The 20521-nt window shown below is 38.7% G+C and overlaps 1 protein-coding gene across 5 annotated transcripts in view; it reads left to right on the top strand.

Annotated features, from left to right (window-relative positions):
* The window catches only part of LOC111866587 (DNA repair and recombination protein RAD54-like), a 31499-nt gene that overhangs the window by 7619 nt on the left and 3359 nt on the right, over window positions 1–20521 (top strand). For 2 of the 5 annotated variants that reach the window (XM_023855676.2, XM_023855675.2), the window contains exons 7-12: window positions 3036–3197; window positions 3922–4183; window positions 11428–11584; window positions 15110–15311; window positions 17997–18203; window positions 19742–19905. In XM_023855676.2, the coding sequence (XP_023711444.1) occupies window positions 3036–3197; window positions 3922–4183; window positions 11428–11584; window positions 15110–15311; window positions 17997–18203; window positions 19742–19905 (1154 nt within the window). Of the gene's footprint in view, window positions 1–3035; window positions 3198–3921; window positions 4184–11427; window positions 11585–15109; window positions 15312–17996; window positions 18204–19741; window positions 19906–20521 lie in introns of those variants that run through there. The other 3 variants (XM_023855678.2, XM_033752335.1, XM_023855679.2) reach the window with 3 other exon arrangements.

Raw genomic sequence — 20521 nt, 5'->3', positions numbered from 1 at the left:
TTTTAAACATGATAATGTTACACGTGTACAAGTATTGACCCATTAGAACATGGTAACTTTCATTCAGTTCCCATTATAGTATGTCATATGTATGTAATATAGCATAGAGACCCATGGCTATGTAATGGCCTGTAGACATGCTACAGAGGAATTCGTCATGTCTGCAGTGACACCACGCAACAATAGAAGATATTGCAAGCAGTGTTGTCTGTGGATGTTGGGAATTGTGATAACGCACACATTGCCAGTAAACACTTCCCCGTTGTGATGCAACAGCAGAGGAGCTGTGCTGCTGGAGGTGACATTTCCCACTTGTCTGATATATATATATATTGGCTGTGGCAGGGGTACTGTCAATCCAGTGGATGCCAACAAAAGCAGTGTGTTGACAGAAACCAGTGCTTAGCCAGCACGGGGAGTTTACAGTTCCACAATGCTACAGTCTAGTCAGAGTTGTTAACACAAAAGGACCATTGTGAAATTACTTATTCAACATTTTGTGTTATAGTTATGTTGAATTGTAGTTACGTGGAAGAGTAATAAAGTGACATCGCAAGAATGCGCCCCTCAAGGTCTTGTTTCAAGACAGTGGGTCTGCTCCAAGGCTATACTTGTATGACTCAACTGACCTAGGTCATTTCAGTTAATGAGTGCAGTGCAGTTGAGTACAGTGTAATGAAACAAGTTGGTGGGTGAGCAGTAAGTTAGAGGACTGCTACAGTTCGGTCATTGTGAGATGTTGCTGTTAGAAGCTGGTATGTATGTATGAAGGGGTAGCCCTTCTCGGCCCTTGCACTTAGACCTCAGTGGTCCATTGTGCTTCCCATTTTTTTAATTATTCCCTCAGCAACCCCGCACTTCGGATGAAGTGCAGGATTTTGGACGTGGGGGCGTCAAAATAGTCACTTGGTTCCATAAAGTACTGACCCAAGTGACGTAGTCTTAAATAAGCTAAAGCCTCACATTCACACAGGACATGTGTGGCTGTTTCATTTTCTATCTGACACCTCTCTCAAGTGGGACTGTCACTTAGTCCCAGTTTGAACCGGTATCCTTTGAGGTGACAGTGTCCTGTAAGTAGTCCTACCACCCGTTGTAGCTGGTTCCTGTTGAGCTTCAACAGTTCCTTCGCTCTTTTAGCGGAAGGTCCTCGTATGAGTCCCTTAGCTTGCCTGAGTCCAGTTAAGGATTCCCAGTATTTCTTATGTTTTATGTTAGTCCAGTCCCTGATTGCCTGTTTGGCAACTCCTAGATAGATGCCACAGGCTGGTTCAGGTCCCACGAATGGATGTTCAGCTCCAGTTTTAGCTAATTGGTCTGCTGTAGAAGCTGGTAACTGAGACATGATGATAGTTTGGGAACCCAGAGTAAGGGGAGTGCCCACCCTTGGAAGCCATTACCAGCAACAACTGGTGAAGACACAGCAGACTGAAAAGACTTTGTGTATGCTGTAGTGAATTGTAGAATGTGTGAATTAACAATAGCACTGTAGTTAAGTGTAGTTATGATCAGTAAGTGTTCAATATGTCCAATTACCAATCCAAACCCCATCTGTAGTCACTCATACACATGACAATACATGCTCCCTTATATTCCATTATCTTGTCCTTCTGCAATACTTATTGTTTCATACATGCTGAGCAACATGGCATAAGACACCTTTCTGTCTAACTTCTCTAAAAGTCCAAAACCATTAAGTTTATTTGTCATCTTGACCGCATTTTTCTCATATCTGATCATAGATGTATTTAATTCCTTCCATCAGACCCTTGGAAATATTTTCTGTTTGTAACAATCTTCAAGTTTCCTGTCTGCTTATATTATTATATGCTTTTTCAACACCAATAATAGTTCTCTGTTGAATCTGTATCTTTTATCTCTTATCTGTCAAACTGCAAAAATTAAATAAATTCATATTGTTCTTATACAATTAAATTGATAAATTCCTAAATAAGTAGCAGAAGTTCATCAAATATACCTAGTTTAATACAAGTAATTACACCTACTAGGGAGCTGGGGTAGCTCACTTGGTTTAACTACTATGCTACAGGCTAGATGATTAATGGGTTGGGGTTCAGTCCCCATTAGGGGCAAGAGATTCTCTCTTCTCCATAATGTCTAGACTGGCTCTTAAGCCCACCCAGCTTCCTATACAGTGGGTACAATGTTGGTGATTTCTGCAGGTTGGATGGTTCTGTGTTTGAATTTGAATGGAGTGTTCAGATATGTATGGTTCATTGGTTGGTTTGGAGTCAGCCATGGACCAGGCCAAACACTTCTAGTCATCACATACTCTCTTTTTTGTTACCAAAACTGGCAACCTCAAAGATTTCATTTCTTCCACATGAAGCTTATTCTTCTCTCTTGTCAGCTCAGTTGATGCTTCACTACCATACAAGCTACCGCTGACATGCATTGTCTTACAAAATTTCTGTTGTGTGTCTTTCTGTGTATTATTTTAAGTGGTTCTTCTAATAGCACCATACATTTGATTACATCTTTCTACTCTTGTGTTTGAGGTCAATTTCCCCCACTTAAGATATTGTCCGTTCCGGGACTTTAAAATGTATTCAGTTGTTCACTACTTTTGTTATGCAGAATGAGTTCTTGTCATACTGGTGTAGGGCCTCATGTATAGGTATTTAAAATCTGTATTTAGTTCCAGTGTTGTATAATTGACACAGAGCTGTTTGTAGTGTATTCTATTATCTGGTATAATTACTATTTTTTCTATATACTTGAGGACAAAAATAAAATTATCGCTAGGGAATGGATTCTTAGGCACTAAAAAATTAGAAAGTATGCATTTTCATTGCCTTGAAAGTGAAAAGTATGATCAAAAGTCCAAAAATATTTTCTATTATGTACCCATGATTGCACAAGGTACTCAACAAAAGTCATCAATATCTCAAACTGAAATTTAAGTACTGTTGCTGTGAGTCATGAAAGTCATCTTGAAATTGTGCATTGTTAAGTCTGTTATCACAGAAGAGTGATATATAATTATAAAATGTATTTTTTTCATTCTTCAACAGGGTCATCGTTTGAAGAACAGTGAAAACCAAACTTACCAGGCTCTCATGGGACTAAATGCCAAACGACGTGTCCTGCTGTCTGGCACACCAATACAGAATGATTTGCTTGAATATTACAGTTTGGTACACTTTGTAAACCAAGGGATTCTGGGAACTGCTCAGGTTTGTGCTTTTGCTTATTATATAAATGTAATACAAACAGAAATCTTTCATAGTCGTGTTATTTTTTCCTGGTAATTTGTAACTCACCTGACTCCCAGGTTATCATATTATTTATTGAGCTAAGTTACCAACATTTGTCAATCTTAATATTTTTACCAAAATTTCCTAATTTTAGGAAACAGTATTTTTCACTTGCATATGTGTGTATATGTACTTGCATTTTCTAATTATTGTTTCGTTGAGGTATGCATCTGTCTTGTATGTAGTGCCTCAAATTATTCTGTGACATGAGGAAGACATCTTAGCAAATGGAAATTAATACCATAGAGTGCATAATCATGATCAATTTAAAAATTCAGGGTTTTCTATATGTCTGACAACATAAGAATTCTTATTTTCACGTATTTGTCACATTTTTGCACCATTTTACATTCACATTTACATATTCATCGGTTTTCTTCTCTTTTCTTGTGGGTTACTTAACAATGCTGTCAGTATCTGGACTGTAGAATGGTCAGTGAATGACAAATTGGAAAGGATTTGGAAGGAGGAAGTTGTGGCCTAATCAAAGTACTGTCCTGGCATTTGTGTGAAGGGACTGATGAAACCATGAAAACCTGTCAGGATGGTGTCTGGAGTGAGATACAAGCCAAGCACCTCCTACACACAAGTCTAGAGCATTACTTCTACACCAGCCTGTTGGTGGAATTATTTTGTTATTCAGGAATTCAGACGCAAGTTTGAAACTCCAATACTTCGAGGACAGGATGCTATGGCAACGTTGGAGGAACGACAGAAAGGTCAGTCATGTCTAGATGAGCTAGCAGCTATTGTTAACCGCTGTCTAATTCGCCGCACATCTGCTTTACTGTCTAAGTATCTGCCAGTAAAGATAGAGCAAGTGGTCTGCATCAGACTCACAGACATTCAACAGAAGATGTACTCAAAATTCATAGCCAGCGATGCCATTAGAAGAACTGTACAAGGTGAGATCTCAGTGATGCAGCATGAAGTATTTTGTTTTATACTAGAATTAATGAATTAGCTGTGGTCCAGTTTATCAGATATGTTGTATGTGTGCATTGCCAGGGGTTATGTGAGGTTTTGCTGCTCAACATTTCTATCTATGTTACATGCACACACACACACACACACACACACACAGATACATACATACATGACCTTAAATGATCTATTGTGCAGTATAGCATCATGTTCACTCCCTTCTGTTAGTGGCTGTTATGATCCTCATCTGCTTATAAGCCTCATTCCCCCTAGGCATAATTCTGGGAAAGGAACTCCCTTTCAATGCCTGTTTTTTTAGCTCACATCCTGCACCTCTGCACCTCTTTTAGTAGTGATGTCACTATCACTTACTAAGCTTCTCCATTAACCCCCTCTGGGTAGCTTTCATAAGATAAAAATGAAAGTGCTGATATCCTATCCATTTGCTTAGTTCTACTGTTGGTGTGAATAGGTTATGTTTTAAGGTTCTGGGGTCACAGGTCCCCCTTGACATCTCCTAAGTCTGCCTGAAAGAATTTTATCACAATTAACCCTTTAATCAGCATTAAAAATTACTTATTACAATTATTCTATTAAAATTAAACCAGACTAAAAATACTGAATGTTGCTGTTGAGTAGATGGGAGTCCTGCTTTATATTATGGAGGCCTGAAACTCAGATCTAAGCCCTGAGATGTGGTGTCAACATTGTAGTGTATTAGAATATCTGACTGTCAGAAGTTATTATCACTGACATTCTAGACTTGGATCACCTACCAATAATGATAAGCTTTCTGGACCCTGTTAGAACGAAGCTTTAGATCCAATTGAAAAACTGACACACTGAGAGCTTTTCAAAGCCTTGCCTCTCAACTCATATCTCCAAATATCCAAATTCACTCTTCTAATGAAGTTGAAAAAACAGCGTGTGACTTTGCAGTCTCTATAGCCTCAGCATAAATGATATTGACTAGAGAAACTACACTTTTAGACTGGAAATACAAAATACCTGGCCTAGATCATTTATTAAAGCATACAAGAAAGCCCAGAGAATTATGTCAAGAAACCAGGGATCCAGTGTGCAAAATGGCAGTAAACTGGATCACTTGAAATATCGGGAGAATGGTCTGGAAAAGAACACTTGAAAGATGGGAAACAAAGTTGGCAAACTACAAAGTCAAACCTCAAGCAATATGGCCTGTTACAAAACCCCTCTCAAAAGGGGGTGGACCAAAGGCACCATCTGCATTTCATGTTGCCATAGGCCCAATATTTTATCAAATTGATAAAGCCAACATAATCGCATACTGCTTAGAATGCCGGTTCAGAACAGATGACTTGTGCTACCATGACCATATACGACGTGTGGAGGCTCAAGTCGAAGCCCTGCTGACTACTGTTAATGAAGACATCCCTGTTAATTTCCAACCCTGTAATATCTCAGAAGAAATACAGTCCTTGATATTATGAAAGTCATCTGGTTTTGATGGTGTTCCAAATGAATTTCTCTGGCATCTTCTGAGATGACCTCTTGTGCGTTTAACACATTTATTCAATCACTGCCTTCAGCTTGGGCACTTCCCTGCACCTTGGAAGGAGGAAAAAATCATAACTCTGCTGAAATCTTGCAAAGACCCACAATTTCTCCAGAATTTATGTCCGATCAGCCCTTGTCCACTACATGTAAACTATTTGAGAAGCTGAATTTAAGGTCAATCTAGAAACACGCTGAGGAAAGGAACTTACTGAATGCAACTCAGTTTGGCTTTCAAGCAGATCACAGTATGACACTTCGATGTATGAGGCTAACAGATCTTACCGTCCTAAATTTCAACAAAAGTATGTTGACAGCTGCTTTGTTCACGGATACTGAGATAGCCTTCAACACAACATGACACTCTGGCCTACTATATAAATTGTCAGAATTAGAATTTTTGACGAGTCTCATTAATGAATTAATGAAGACATCATGGCATGCAGTACAATAGTTTAACGTGCATAAAGACACCTGAGGATGGCACATTAGTGCTGAAACATATAGTGTGGAAGTGAAGAATAAGGTGAAAAAGTGTATACACTGTAAGACGGTTAGCATAAACCATGGAAATGAATCAGTGTAACAGGACGCTAAAATATAACATTTCTCATTAAGCTAATTGCTTCTTTCTCTCTGACAGAAAATTTAATGTCTTGGTAGAAGGTGAATCTTCTGTGCCAAGAAAAATAGCTGCATGAGTTCCTCAAGGTTCTGTCCTTGCCCCAGTGTTGTACAGTCTATACATAAATGGTTCCCCCAATAGCATCAGGACTCATCTTTCTCTTTTCATGAATGATACCTCTATTTATGTGACAGAAGAACATGAACATCATGTTCTCTGCAAAATGAGTAAGGACTCACTGCAGTGAATTCTTGGCATGAATGCTAGAGCATAAAGATCAGTGAAAGGAAAACTCAGATTATCTACTACGACAGAAGACTTAAGGGTCCCTGAGGACATACTACAACTAAATGGAAGAGGCATCCTCTTGTAAATAATGTACCGTACCTTGGTGTCACTTTCTACAGGAGGATGACACAGAGACACCATACTGAAAGGACTGTACCCAAGTCCTTTCACACGTATGTAAGGACCTATTCTCTCTTCAGAAGTGGGCATTTGAGTACAGATATTAAATTTGATTTGTTTCATTCTGGTCCGTCACACTACTATTATGAAACAGTTAAATAATTCCATCCAGTGTGACTGGTTAAGATTTTCTTATTTCTTGTTTTTACAACACAGCGGGCCATAAACACATACAGGACAACAGTAAAGAACCCTCTTCTCAAGAACGACAAGGTGGCACACATTCAGCCCCTGTCAAAAGAAATAATAAGAGGGACGACACGAACCGGCTTGGTTTACAAATTCCAATAGAATCTTAACAAACTAACTATAAATATTGTAACGTGTTTTGTTACTGAATACGCCGTAGAGATCGTTAATTGGTTTATTTAACAACCTACAAATCTCGGCTGCAATTAATTATAACAATATTGCAGGGTTTCGCAATTTATAACCCTATTCGCAAATCAAATCACGCTATTGTCAGTAGACTACACGTTTCACAGTACGGGAGCTATACAAGTGTCACTGTGTTACACACTACCAATTCTCGGTTATCAAACTATCACTGATTCTCACACACGCGTCCATAACTCGTAACTCGCGAACTGAGAACTTTGTTGATCACACACTCTGACTCGTAGGCTTGCTCGGAACTGACTCGTGACTAACTCGTAGGTAGCTGCCTTGAGAACTAACTGGGAATAGCCTTTGCTGCGCCTTATGTAGCCTCGTTCCTCACAACACAGAATACGGCCACGTAATAGGCACCATTGTTGTCTGGTGCCGTGTTGCTAGCAACGCTGTCCGGAGTTGTTTACTGCTGCCTAGCAACCGCGGTATCCCTTGGTGACGTCACCGCTCTTGACTCGCATTGCATACCTACCAGGATGCTGGGACTCAGCTAACTTCGGCTCTGCTTGGCACGTCACCGCTGGCGGGGGGGAGGGGCGGGAGGATGTTGACCTGCCTATTACCATTGCGCAACACGTCACTATATTTTAAAGTATTGGAACAGCCGCTGTAGTTGTAAAGACTTTAGATTTTACAGCCAATTGTATATTGTTTATATTGTATGTATAGATTTTAACTTTTAGAACATGTACTGTAATGGTGGCTTCTAACAGTATTGATTTAAAGGTGTCCCTCTGAAGATGGTTTCTGAAGACCAAAACATGTAAGGGCATGAATAATTGAAATAAGAAAATCTTAACCAGTCACACTGGACGGAACTGTTTAACTTTTTCACAAATATTAAACTTATGTTTTACAAGGCTCTGGATAGGTCAGTTATGACCTATGCCTGTCCCACCTGGGAGTATATAGCAGACACTCACCTCTTGAAATTGCGGCCTCTGCAGAGCAGAGTACTCCGTTCTATTGAAAATCATGACAGGTGCACACCAGTCTGCGAATTGCACGTGGCTTTCAAAATTCCTTATATATATATATATATATATGACTAGGTAACTAAATTATGCAGGACTCAAGCAGAAGTAATCCTAAACCATGTAAATCCAAATGTGCATGATACTGAGCAAGGAGAAGCTAGACATAGGAAGTATAAGAGGCTTAAACTTGGCAGTGATCAGGCCTGTGACCATTCAGCTGGCTAACTTAAGTTTCAGAACAGTTGCATAAATTAAAGCATAACCTGCTACATAAGCCTTCATCAGCAGGAAACCTCTGTATGTCTTATAAATGTTACTTTGCAGAGTGCACTGATAAAGGATGCACAGAGTCAGTAGTGACCTGGGAGTTGTGACAGCACATATATACTCATGCTGAAACTTGTGCAACAAATGTAGCACCTCCATACAAATGATGGACCCCCTCCTTTGTAGCAAAGGATGCCCAATTTCAAAATACATACATGTGTATGACAGAATAAAAATCTTGGTCATGGATCTTGAGAAGACTGAAGCCAGGAATGACTGTGCCAGTGAAGGCCAGCAGCAGTTTAACTGACGACTGGCCAAGAGAGTTAGTCAATGGCTAATGAAGACTAGCAGACTGAAAAGACATAATATGTCCTATAGAGAACTGTGAAGTGTGTAGAATTGTGAGAGCATAATCCTTGTAGTTACAAGTTGTAAGAGTTCAAGAAATCTGATTACCAATCCAAACCCCATGTATAGTCTGTCTTACCTGTAACAGTACTGTAAATAAATAAGGAGATAAACAAGGAAAAAGTAAACCTCTTTATGTTTTCTTCTGAGGCGCAATGAATTTTAACATTACAGTTGATTTAATTGTTTAATCATCATTACAGAAATGTTAATGCAGATAGTAGACATGTATGAGGATGACATTTTCAGTCCGCTACTGTAATTACCCAAATGGAAGATGATTCCAGACATAAAATGACCTCACACTAGGAAACTTTTCAGCACAGGAAAAGTAATTTCATACTCATTAGAGATGTATGAAAGACAGTAAATATTAGAAAACATGTTATACATGATCTTTATTGAGTCACTTTCCTTCTTGAAGTCACTAGCCTTTATTCAGCTTCATCAGTGTCACTGTGTTCACTATGCTGTCATCTGTCTTAGCTTCAGTGTCTTCACAGTTTCCATCTTGCCTCACGTTCACTGCTCACACTCTCACATTTGCTGCCAATATTCCCAGCTTCATCTTCATCCTCCCTTCTGTCCATTTCATCAGACGTACACCATTTTAGAATAATTTGACGATCACCTTGGGAGAGATCCATTGCCATGTTCTTGGTCCACTATCACAGCAATTCCACATTGATTCTTGTTATTATCCTGGTGGTATCAGAACACGGCCCCCCTATTAAGGGCAATACAGATTACAGTTGTTTTGAATGACCCTTAAAAGGCTTATTCACTAGAACATATAGTTAATGAAGTTGTCCCTCCAGGCATGACTATCAAGTCTGTTCATTGCATGAATGACATCTGATATCCATTCATGAATGACCTTCGAATGTATCCAGCACAAGCATTCCTTGTTTTCTAAACAATACTCGTGGTCTCTTCCAGAAAACTTGTAAGCAGTTCCTTATCAGTTCATTTAGTCATCCATCCCTTAGCTTGGTATCGGATTATTTGTCCCTTAGGCAGTTACGACTTAAGCATAGTTTTTAAATTTAGTGTCGCATATGGTAGTAGTTAGTGCTGTCTCCCAGCTCTGTCAACATTACAGTTTCTCGCATCTTTTTCACTGCCTGATGTTCCCTGACAAGAGATTTTCCAACTATATCATTGATGGATGGCACATCAAAATAACTACACTGGCATTTTATCGGCATTGCCTTGAAACATGATGGTAACTTCTTGCACAGTAAAGATCTTTGCCATAAAGAAAACCCTTTCCTCTGTATCATTTTTTTTGCCATAAAGAAAAACCTTTCCCTCTGCATCATTTGTACACATCATTCAGAGCTGGGCTTAAAATTTCAGCTGCATGTTGAATAATGACATTGAATTAATCTGGCATTCCTGTTTTCCTTTGAATCCATACAAACAAAAATTTTCTTGTAGAAATGGCATAAATTCCAGTTCTTGTTGTTTCTGCCTTCAGAGAGACACTATTTTCTTTCCCCTTCACAGTTTATTTGTTCTGCATGTTTGATCATCACAGTTTAAGTCTAATCATAACTGTGCCACCTGATACTTTTTGACACATTATTCCTCTTCACGCTAGCACTTCTTTCCTTAACGCAATCTGCCATTTTTATGTTAAGTGACAGTTGTGTTAGCACAGAGTCTCATATCATAAATCTGTAAATTATGCTGTTGTTTCATAACTTCAATGGTAGTTCATGCAAGTTTGTGGCTTCTGAACATGATACATACGTATGTCTCTCTCATTCTGGCTTGCTACTCTTGTAACAGTAATGTATACTGTGCCATAAACATGCTAAAAGCGTAAACAGATTAGAATTCTCTAATATATACAGCATTCAAACTGATAACAGTTTTGTAACCCTTAAAGTTGGGAGAAAGAACCTGCTTTCTGTTCTGGAAAAGATGGTGCCAGTCCCTTTTGACATGACACTGGTGTGCAAAACGAAAATAGTTATCAAAAAATTTTCAAAGTTCAAAAATGAAGAACTAACATTCAAATTGAGATGGAGAATTTTTCATAATTTGATCTCAGAAATTTGAGACTTGCTCATGCCTGTCAGATAGTCAGTCTGAACCTTGTGCGAAACATAAGTAGAGATTTTAATGAACTTTCTGAACAATATTTCCAGTGTTGGTACTAAAATTATATATCCCCACCAGCCAACCAAGATAATGCTGAGGCATGGCCAAGCTTGCTTTGTTTACTGTGATTATAAGTTTAACTGTGAAGCATAATTTTACAGCTCTCATATGTCTGTTCACAGAACTTTATTTTTTCCAGTGTCATGCAACATTGACATTCAAGTGAATGGTTGCACACTTTTGTAACTGTTTCTCTTCACTAACAGTTTCAGTTGCTGGAAAATTAAATGCACTTCATTGTATAAGTTAAATTCAGGTTCATGTGACATAAATGATATGGGCTGTTCAAGTGTTTTGTTGACCACTTCTTTATTAATTATTTTATTTGAACATTAAACTGTAGGTAGATGGAAATTAAAATAAGAAAAGTGGTTCATTGCAGGAGAAAGGAGTGGTAAGGTGAGTTTATCTGCATTGTCAGCCATCACAACCTTGAAGAAATTGTGCAGTCATCCAGACCTCGTGTTTGAAAAGATGGAGGCTGGTGATGATGGCTTTGAAGGTGCACTGTCTCTGCTGCCGGAGAAGTACAATACAAGGTGAGGTATTTGTTGAAATTTATATGCATGGATAAAAGATTGCTGAAAGTTTTAAGCTGAACAATAAAGTGTTCTGTAAATATGACTTGGTTCGTCCTGGTCCGTCACACTAGTAATAGTATAAAAGTTTATTAACACCATCCAGTGTGATTGATAAATATTCTGTTTTTTAATCTTTCATCCTATGCATGTTTCGGTCAGAGTGACCATCTTCAGGACATTATTTGTACATGTGGAAAGTACAAGGTGGTTTAAATATGACTGGGGCTGATTTAAAAAAAAAACATAATTGCCAAACACTTACTTGCACATGTCAGTCTTCAATGTACACCCCTCCAGAGTCAACACATTTTTTCCAACGTTCTGGAAGCATCCTGACGTCCTTTACAAAAACGGCTTGTGGTTGGCGGCGTATCCATTCCCGAACAGTCTGGATGATGGCGTCCACAAACCGCATGCCTTGCAAGTCTGATTTGACCCTTGGGAACGGGTAGAAATCACTTGAGGCCAAATTGGGACTGTACGGTGGATGTGTCAGAAGGTTCCATTTCAATTTCCAGAGGGTTTCCATTATTGTTTTGGCCGTATGGGGGTGTGCATTCTCTTGAAGGAAGGCTACCCTCTTTCCACCTGTCTTCCGCTTGGATCAGACCTTTTCCTTCACGTCTGCTGCCAGGAGGTCTGAGTAATAAGCTGCATTGACTGTTCTGGCATCTGTCAGAAAGTCTACATGGATAACCCCCTGCCAATCGCAGAAGAATGTTGCCATCACTTTTCCTGCCGAACGGCTCCTCCACATTTTCTTGGGTTTGGGAGAACTGGTATGCCACCGCTCGTGTGATGACTGCTGGGACTCGGGAATGAAGTAGTGCACCCACGTTTCATCGGTGGTCACTATAGACTTCAAAAATGCATTACCTTCATCTTCAAACTGCTGTAGGAAATGACTGGCAGCTTGCATGCGCACCATTTTGTTCACGTCCGTCAAAGTGTGTGGTACCCACCATGCATTCACCTTGTGATAGTGCAGGTGGTATTTCGCGATGTCTTCTACACTACCAACACTGATGGACAGCATTGTTCCAAGTTCCTTGGTAATGATGCCCCTATTCTCACGAATAAGCGCATCTGCACGATCAATGTTTGGCTCGGTGACGGATGTTTGCGACCGACAGTCATGCGGTTCATTCTCCACACACTCTCTGCCCTCTCTGAAGCACTTACACCACTCAAACACATGGGTCCGTGAGATACACTCTTCCCCATACTGTTGTTGGAGTCTGGTGAATTTCAGTGGACGGGACGTTTTCTCCAACGAGGAATTTGATCACAATGCGTTGTTCCACGCTCCACGGTACCTTCTGTTCACTCATCACTCTAGCAACTCCCAGACAGGAATGAAAGGTTCTAACCCAAACAGGAGGGAGGGTGGAGGTTGTGGCTTCACTCTCTCAAGGTTGCACAGCTGCTGCGCAGTGCAGCTTGTTTACACACAAATCAGTCCCAGTCATTTTGAACCACCTTGTTCTATTACAATGTTATTGGTCATTATCAATACATATAGACACTACTATTACAATGTCATAAATATATAATATCCTTTAACAATTACTCTGATGTGCATGAATTTATTAAAACATTTATAAATTATTATTAGTCTATTTACAGGTGTGATTTAAAAACCGTTTTGCTAAAATCTAGAACCAATTTGGTTCATGTCCTTTATACTAATTCTCTTCAAAGGAACATGAGTATGCCACATCGTGGTTACGTTGTTTGAAGAATAAGACTCTTTAGTGTCATCCAGTTGTTCAAGCCAAGCTGTGTTGTAATTCTGAAACAATGGGTTTCCTATTGTCCATTCATTTCTAATACTCAGATTTAGTAAATTTTCTCTTTCATCGTTTCTTCTTCCTTCACAAGTACTTCACATCACATTTCTACATCTCTCTTATGCCATCCCACTTGAGCATTAATTCTGCTATATGCATAAATTCTTTGTTATAGCAACTCTACCAATTTCTGTTAGAAATTCTTTTATCAATGTGTCCTGCAGTCAACCTGAAGTGCACATACTAGATTGTTCTTTCTTGTCCATGTATAAAAATTATTAGTTTAATTATTGCTTCATTGATATTTTGTACTTTGGTTATCCCAGTTGCAACTGCTGAGCTGAAGACTGTTGCAATTATTTGTAGTTGTTTCTTTTGCTATCCATTTTCTTTCATTAAGCACAAATATATTCAGTTTTCTTTCTTTCATAACCTTAATTTCTTCCTTACACCTTTTCAGAATTTAGTAATGACTTGTGATGACTGCGCTTCAGTAATTAGAAGGTTACCATGGAATTAGTTTTGGCTAACTGTGTCTTTTAAATCCAAAGGAATGCCTTTGAGTGCCACCAGAGTTTTGTTTTTGGATCCTGGGAAAACCTTGGAAGTCCCATAAATTGCAATCCTATGGCTAAGACAAGCAAATAATCCTAAGGTGAAGTTCCCACCTTAGCAGAGAACAGATAGGGTTTTCACAGCATGGTCTGAATATGGCCATTCGTAGCTTAAGATTAACAGTAACTAGTTTAATTGAACACAAATAATAAGGGCAGGACATCTGAGTGCAGACTTTCAGTAACTAAATATGGCACAATCTTCTGTCTCAAAGTTTGTAAACTCATAAGTACATAAGTGAAGAGAGGCATTAGGCTTCACTTCTTCACTAAGAAAACACAGTATCTACAAAATTAAATACATTTCTGAGTGTCTACTGCTGTTATACCTAAAATGGCATAGGCTGCTTTATCCCATAAATAGCCAAACATGTAATGTGGAAGTAGACCTCAGATATACTGGTACACGCAAATATCAGAATTTCCATAAGTCCCTACAGCTAGGTTCCAGTTAATCAGGCTGAATATCGCTGACAAACATACTGCAGCCATGTTCAAGTATAAGCAGCACCCTAGGTCAGAACTAACCTCCTCCAATCTGCCACAATATATAGTTCAAGAAATCAGATGGTACACCAATAGAGAAGCTATGAGAGAGAGAGAAAAAAAATATTAAATATGATAAATCTATAGAATCCTCTTTAAGTTGTCATTACAGCTGACCCTTGCCCAGTGACTGAACCAGTCTAAAACCATACTCTGGCAGAGCCTTTGGTAACTCATCCTGCCCATGAGAAGGGCAACCGACCCTGAGTGGACTCCTGTCTAAGGAATTACTAAGATGTAACATCTGTGTTTTTCAAGATGCATGCCTTCCACACACACTGCAGTTTAGTCTTCCTCTTGTATAGTTCCCCCCCCCCCTGGGAGAGCTGCAATCCTGCATGCCAGTTTACTCCTGTTCACAAGTGCACCTTGGCTCCTGGATGGTGCAGCATAGCATCAGGTATCACCAAATAATGTTTACAGGCATAGGAATGTGCCATAAAATGTTACTACGTAACAGACTATAGTATATATTACCTGACTGTGCATCTTGGCAACATAAACTGTTGTAATATAGGTTGGTTTTTCTGTAGGAAAGTGATAATGCCAGAACTATCTGGAAAGTTGGCAGTACTAGACTGTTTGCTGGCTGTTGTTAAGGCAACAACACAAGACAAGGTAGTGCTGGTGTCAAATTATACACAGACACTGGATCTGTTTGAAAGACTGAGCAAACACCGTGGTTACCAGTATGTTCGTCTGGATGGATCTATGACTATCAAGAAAAGAGCTAAGGTGTGACACTTCATTAGGTTATTGACTATAATAATTACTCAGTAGTTGCAATAAGTTAGGCATGATGAAATGCTAAACTTAAAACAACAATTTCCTGTTCATCAGTCAGTGTCACTTACCACTAAACCATTTTGAATGTAATGATTCTGACATATGCCTCAGTATCTGACCCTATTACAAATTGTATTGTATATTATCAATATAAGACTAAAAAGATTCAGAGTATCAAGCTGTATCAACTAATGTGGTTTGCCTGAATCAAAGTATAGAAGAAAGGCTGTTTTTGTTCTTATGGTGACTAGACTGTGGTGTTGAACATTTTAGTGATTGTTTATTACATTATAAAACTATATATCTTTTGGGATTGCTGGGTTTTTGGGCTTTGTGCATCGTCTGGTATTTGAAAGCACAGAACATTCTGAGAACGACTTTTTCCATCCTCAGGTGAGCAGGTGGGAGATGCATGCTTAGTTGGGTCTGTTAGAAAGAGCTAACAGTGGATTTCTCATGTATTATACACTAACATCAGAACCCTTTAGTATCTACTTATATATGTCATGGTTATAATAATATCATTTGTACTTAGGGAAATTTGCTTTAGGAATTTTGGTCATTCCCCATCAAATCAACAATCTTGTCAAACATGTCATCGGCAGTTTCTGTAACCTGTATTTTACAAATTAGTTGTCCATGAAATAAAAATTTACAGTGTTTCAGTTTTTCATTGATGAATCGCAAGCAGTAAGCTCTGCCCACCACAAACATCTCTGCTATTTCAGATGTCAGAAATATAACATTTGGTGTCCAGCAGTAGTTTTTCTCAGGAACTCTCTTGGTCCAAATTTAATATGTATCTTCAGTAGTTTGACAAAAAATACATTTCTGAATATGTAGGCAGTAAACATTTCCTCATAATAAACATCAGTCATGAAACATACTACAAAACTTATAAATTTAACAGGCAAATCACGTGACATTAACAGCCAATATGTACTGAAGTATGTCTCCACAACAACACTAGTTGAACTGCAACACTTATCTTGGTACCCCCATCTGCTTTATCTGATGACAACAATTATACATAGAGCCCTGAAAATGTTGATGAGCACAAAGTTATGGTGGTTCTGTGTACCATTAACAATTTCAGAAATTTTGGCCTATCTCTTGGTCTTAGAACATGTGCTGTGATTTTTTTTCTGTTATGTATAATACTGTAAATTGTGTAATATTTTTATGGTCCTATTTGTGTACATCTTCTGGAATTAAAATGCAATTTCTCTCACATGCTTGAAGACTGGCATGTGTACAAGTCACTTTACTATTCCACCAATCCCATTGCAGAGACTTTTACTATGCAAACTAGCAAAGAAATTTCACTCAGCTGCTACATGAAAATCTTCATGACAATATAGGATTAAGACATGTTTGCAATTCTTGTACTGTAACCTTGCATCATCATTGAAATAATATGCCTCCTTTAAGTGTGGTAACTCATCAAAAACCAAGTGGTGTATAATGCTACTTATGAAAGAGTGGACTGTAATTGCTGTATGTTCAAGACTGTGGAGAGTGGCCTGATCAGTTTCACAGTGGACCCTTATATGGCATTTTGATATAAAAATGAATACTTCTCAGAAAAATTAAGTAAATTACCAGCTTCAGTGCCTGGCAGAATAATTTTTTTTTTCACCATCATCAAATATGAAAAATATTTTTCTTTGGAAACAGCTGTATTAACATTTGTCAAAATTTGCTTATAGATCTCTGGTCCTCTAGAGTCCCTTGGCCTTCTCAGAGGTCTTGCCTATTTGGTGGAAGTGCTAATCTCAGACCTGGACTTCTTAGATATCCCACTTGGAGTTCTTGCTTGAGTGTGCATTGGTGCCCTAGTTGTGTGCCCCTCCTTGGCTTGTCTAAACTTTCTTGGCATTTACATAGCACATCAACACAGTCTGATCTTTGTTATGTGAAGCCTGCCTACTACTGAGGCTATGTGGTTTAGACCTTTTCCTTCTGGAGGAATGATAGAATCCTGTAATGGTGCCCAGATATTTCAACCCCTTGATGGGGACTTTTTTTTTTTGCGGGGGGGGGGCTTCCCATAAAGTAGTCCCTGCTAGATTTTGAACCTTTACAAGTGTTTTTATTTGTCTGGTCTCCATAAACATTCCCGTGTGTAATGAGGATCTAAGAGGCTGTTCACAACATTGGCATATTTACACTCCAATGCCATGCATCCCTTGGCACAATGCAACTTGGCTTAGGTGGACCATCACTCTGCTTGCCATCCTTTCAGACATTGCTTCCCTCTGCAATGTGGATTTCAGGGTTGGCCTGTGGAGAGAAATTAATGAATTGATTGCAGTTATGTTATATAATGTTCAAAATTTTATTTTTGGTAAACAGGCAAAAGGAATTCAGTTTCTATTACTGAAATTGAATTGTTTGCAAAACTGAACTTTCTAATAAATATCAAATATTATACATTTGTAGGAACTGGCTGCTGAATGAATGTTTGAACATCTTATTTCAGTATTTGTTGTATTGATATTTTACTCTATGTGGTTTTAATTGAAGAATAGAGTTAATGAATTTGGATTTGTTATTGTACCATCTAGAATGTATAATTGGTTATGTGTCATAACACAGACCTTATCATTAGTGAAGCTGTTTTTGTACTTACAGGTGGTTGAGAAATTCAATGACCCATTGAGCTCTGACTTTATTTTCATGCTAAGCTCAAAGGCAGGCGGTTGTGGACTTAATCTGATTGGTGCAAACCGCCTTGTCATGTTTGATCCTGACTGGAATCCTGCCAATGATGACCAAGCTATGGCTCGAGTATGGCGAGATGGGCAATGTAAACAGTGTTACATATACCGATTTCTGTGTGTACGCATTATTATTTACTTACCTGAGACTGAGCTTAAGTATGTTGTTGAATGTGAAGTACGAGTATGGGATCAATGAAACTGAACCTTAAATCGAGGAGCATCTAACAGGAGTTCCAATGTGTTTGTTCTTGTGGGATCAAAATCACTATGAGTTACATCCAGATATGACAGAAAATTTTATGATCAGATTTGAACTGGACTAAACTGACACAGGAATTTTTATATTTTTTGTGTTAAACCTTTTAGGTTCTCTTACCAGAGTTATTTAGGAGCCAGAATATCATTAATTGGTATAGTGACTGGCCATGGGCTGGATGATGAAGGGGCTGGAGTTCAAGTCCCTGTAGGGTCAAGAATTTTCTCCACATCCAGACTGGTTGAGGAGTCCACCCAATCTACTATCCAGTGGGTACTGGAGGCTCTTTCCTTGGGATAAAACAGCCAAAGCTGTGAAACTGACCACTAATCTCCAGCTAGTGCCGAGATCAAGAAAGTGTGGATCTGTACATCCACTCCCCCATATGCCTTCATGTCATAGTGCTCAATTTGTTAAGAACAGGGACAACGTTACCTGTTTTTACCAGAGTTATTTACTTGCTTTTATATTTACCTATTTTGATTAAATGTAATATTGATATGGCTACTATGTAAAATAATCCAAGCACAAACATACTATATTTCTGAATGTCAACTTATGAGGTTGACATTACTTCACAGCTGAAATTGATTTTGAAAAATATGTTGTTTAATGTTACCATGTTTAATAAAGATGATTTAGAAAGAACCTGTAGGAAACAGTATGCTAAACAATATGTATTGTTACATATGCTTGAAAGCTGGAATAGCAGAGCCAGAGTAGACATTCATTGCTAGGCAATGACTCAGTAAACAGTTTCCTGCAGAAATGAACACACACACAATAGAAGAATTACCATTTTTATGCAATGGGGAGGTAAACACACCTCTATAACAGTAGAGGAATTATTATGAAATGGTGTTTTCTGTTGGGGCCACCCTAAGTCTATATGATGGGGAGAATTGAGGGTGTCCCTGGAGATGGCAGTTGAAAATGATGGAGAAGAGAAAACATAGTGATAGTCATAGTGGTTTGTGAAGTCTAGTAACAAGTTGTATAAGTGCAGCAAATCCAGTCATTAATCCAAAACCCGTCTGTAAGCCATGCACACCCCCAAATACGTGACCATATAATGAGATAGCAAGTACTGTAGTAACAGTCTGTGGTTTGCAATATGATTGTATTTTCTCATTAAAGGAAAATTTGGGAATATTTTGGAGTTGGAAGTCACATTAATGCTCAAGTTGAAGTTAGTTCAGTTTTGAAAATCTGAGTGTTTTCATAACCTAAACCGTTACAGTTTTCACAGTATAAAATTCATTTTGCAGATTCTGATTTGTCCCTCATTTTACCTGACCATTTGTGCACTCTTACCAGTTATGTTACAGGTGTATCTGTCCTTGTTGTGAATTGCTCCTTTAATGTTACTCTTAAATTAATGGCTGTTCAATCTATTGCAGACAGGAACAATAGAGGAGAAGATTTTCCAGAGACAGGCACATAAGAAGGCCTTGAGTTCTAGTGTTGTTGATAATGAGGAGGATGTTGCTAGACACTTCTCATTGGCTGACCTGAGGGACCTCTTCAAGCTGGAAACTGACACCTTAAGTGATACCCATAACAAGTAAACTTATTTTGTCCATATACATGTAATTAATGTGCATGATTTTTGGATGTATGAACATACAGTGAAATGTCAAGACTTTGTTAACCGTTCAGCGAGGTTTGACATGTATGTTTCGTCAAGGTATTTAAATCGTCTGCGGGGGTTTGACGTCAATGTTTCGTCCAGCTGCACACCTATGTTATAACGCCCATAATAATTGATGGTTTTGCCGTAGATTGTTAGATTTTTCGCTGGCCTGTTGTCAGTAGTTCAGAGTATTATAAGCCACGAGTTTAGCGGCGCTTAGTCATCGTTACATATGCCTGTCTTGCAGCAAATTTCCTGTTGCTCTTGGGAGAAGTTCCTCCGTTCCACTGTTATGAAAGGCGTATATTCTTTCCTATGTATTTATAAACAGCAGAGACGTGATATGTACTGTGTTTATAATATCATATTGCCCTGAGCTGGCCACACTAACACACTCAATTGGAATTCTTAGAAGAGGGTTATCCAAAATTTATTCTTCCAACATCGATTGATTTCGCACAGTACATGGCAGCCAGTTCTTAGAAAAACGCCACAAATTAAGGCAGAACACTGTGGTCACCCCCTGTGACGATGGGTGTGTGTGTGT

This window comes from Cryptotermes secundus, unplaced genomic scaffold (assembly GCF_002891405.2).
Source record: "Cryptotermes secundus unplaced genomic scaffold, Csec_1.0 scaffold666, whole genome shotgun sequence".
NCBI classification, from domain to species: domain Eukaryota; kingdom Metazoa; phylum Arthropoda; class Insecta; order Blattodea; family Kalotermitidae; genus Cryptotermes; species Cryptotermes secundus.
This window is presented reverse-complemented; position numbering and strand designations above follow the sequence as displayed.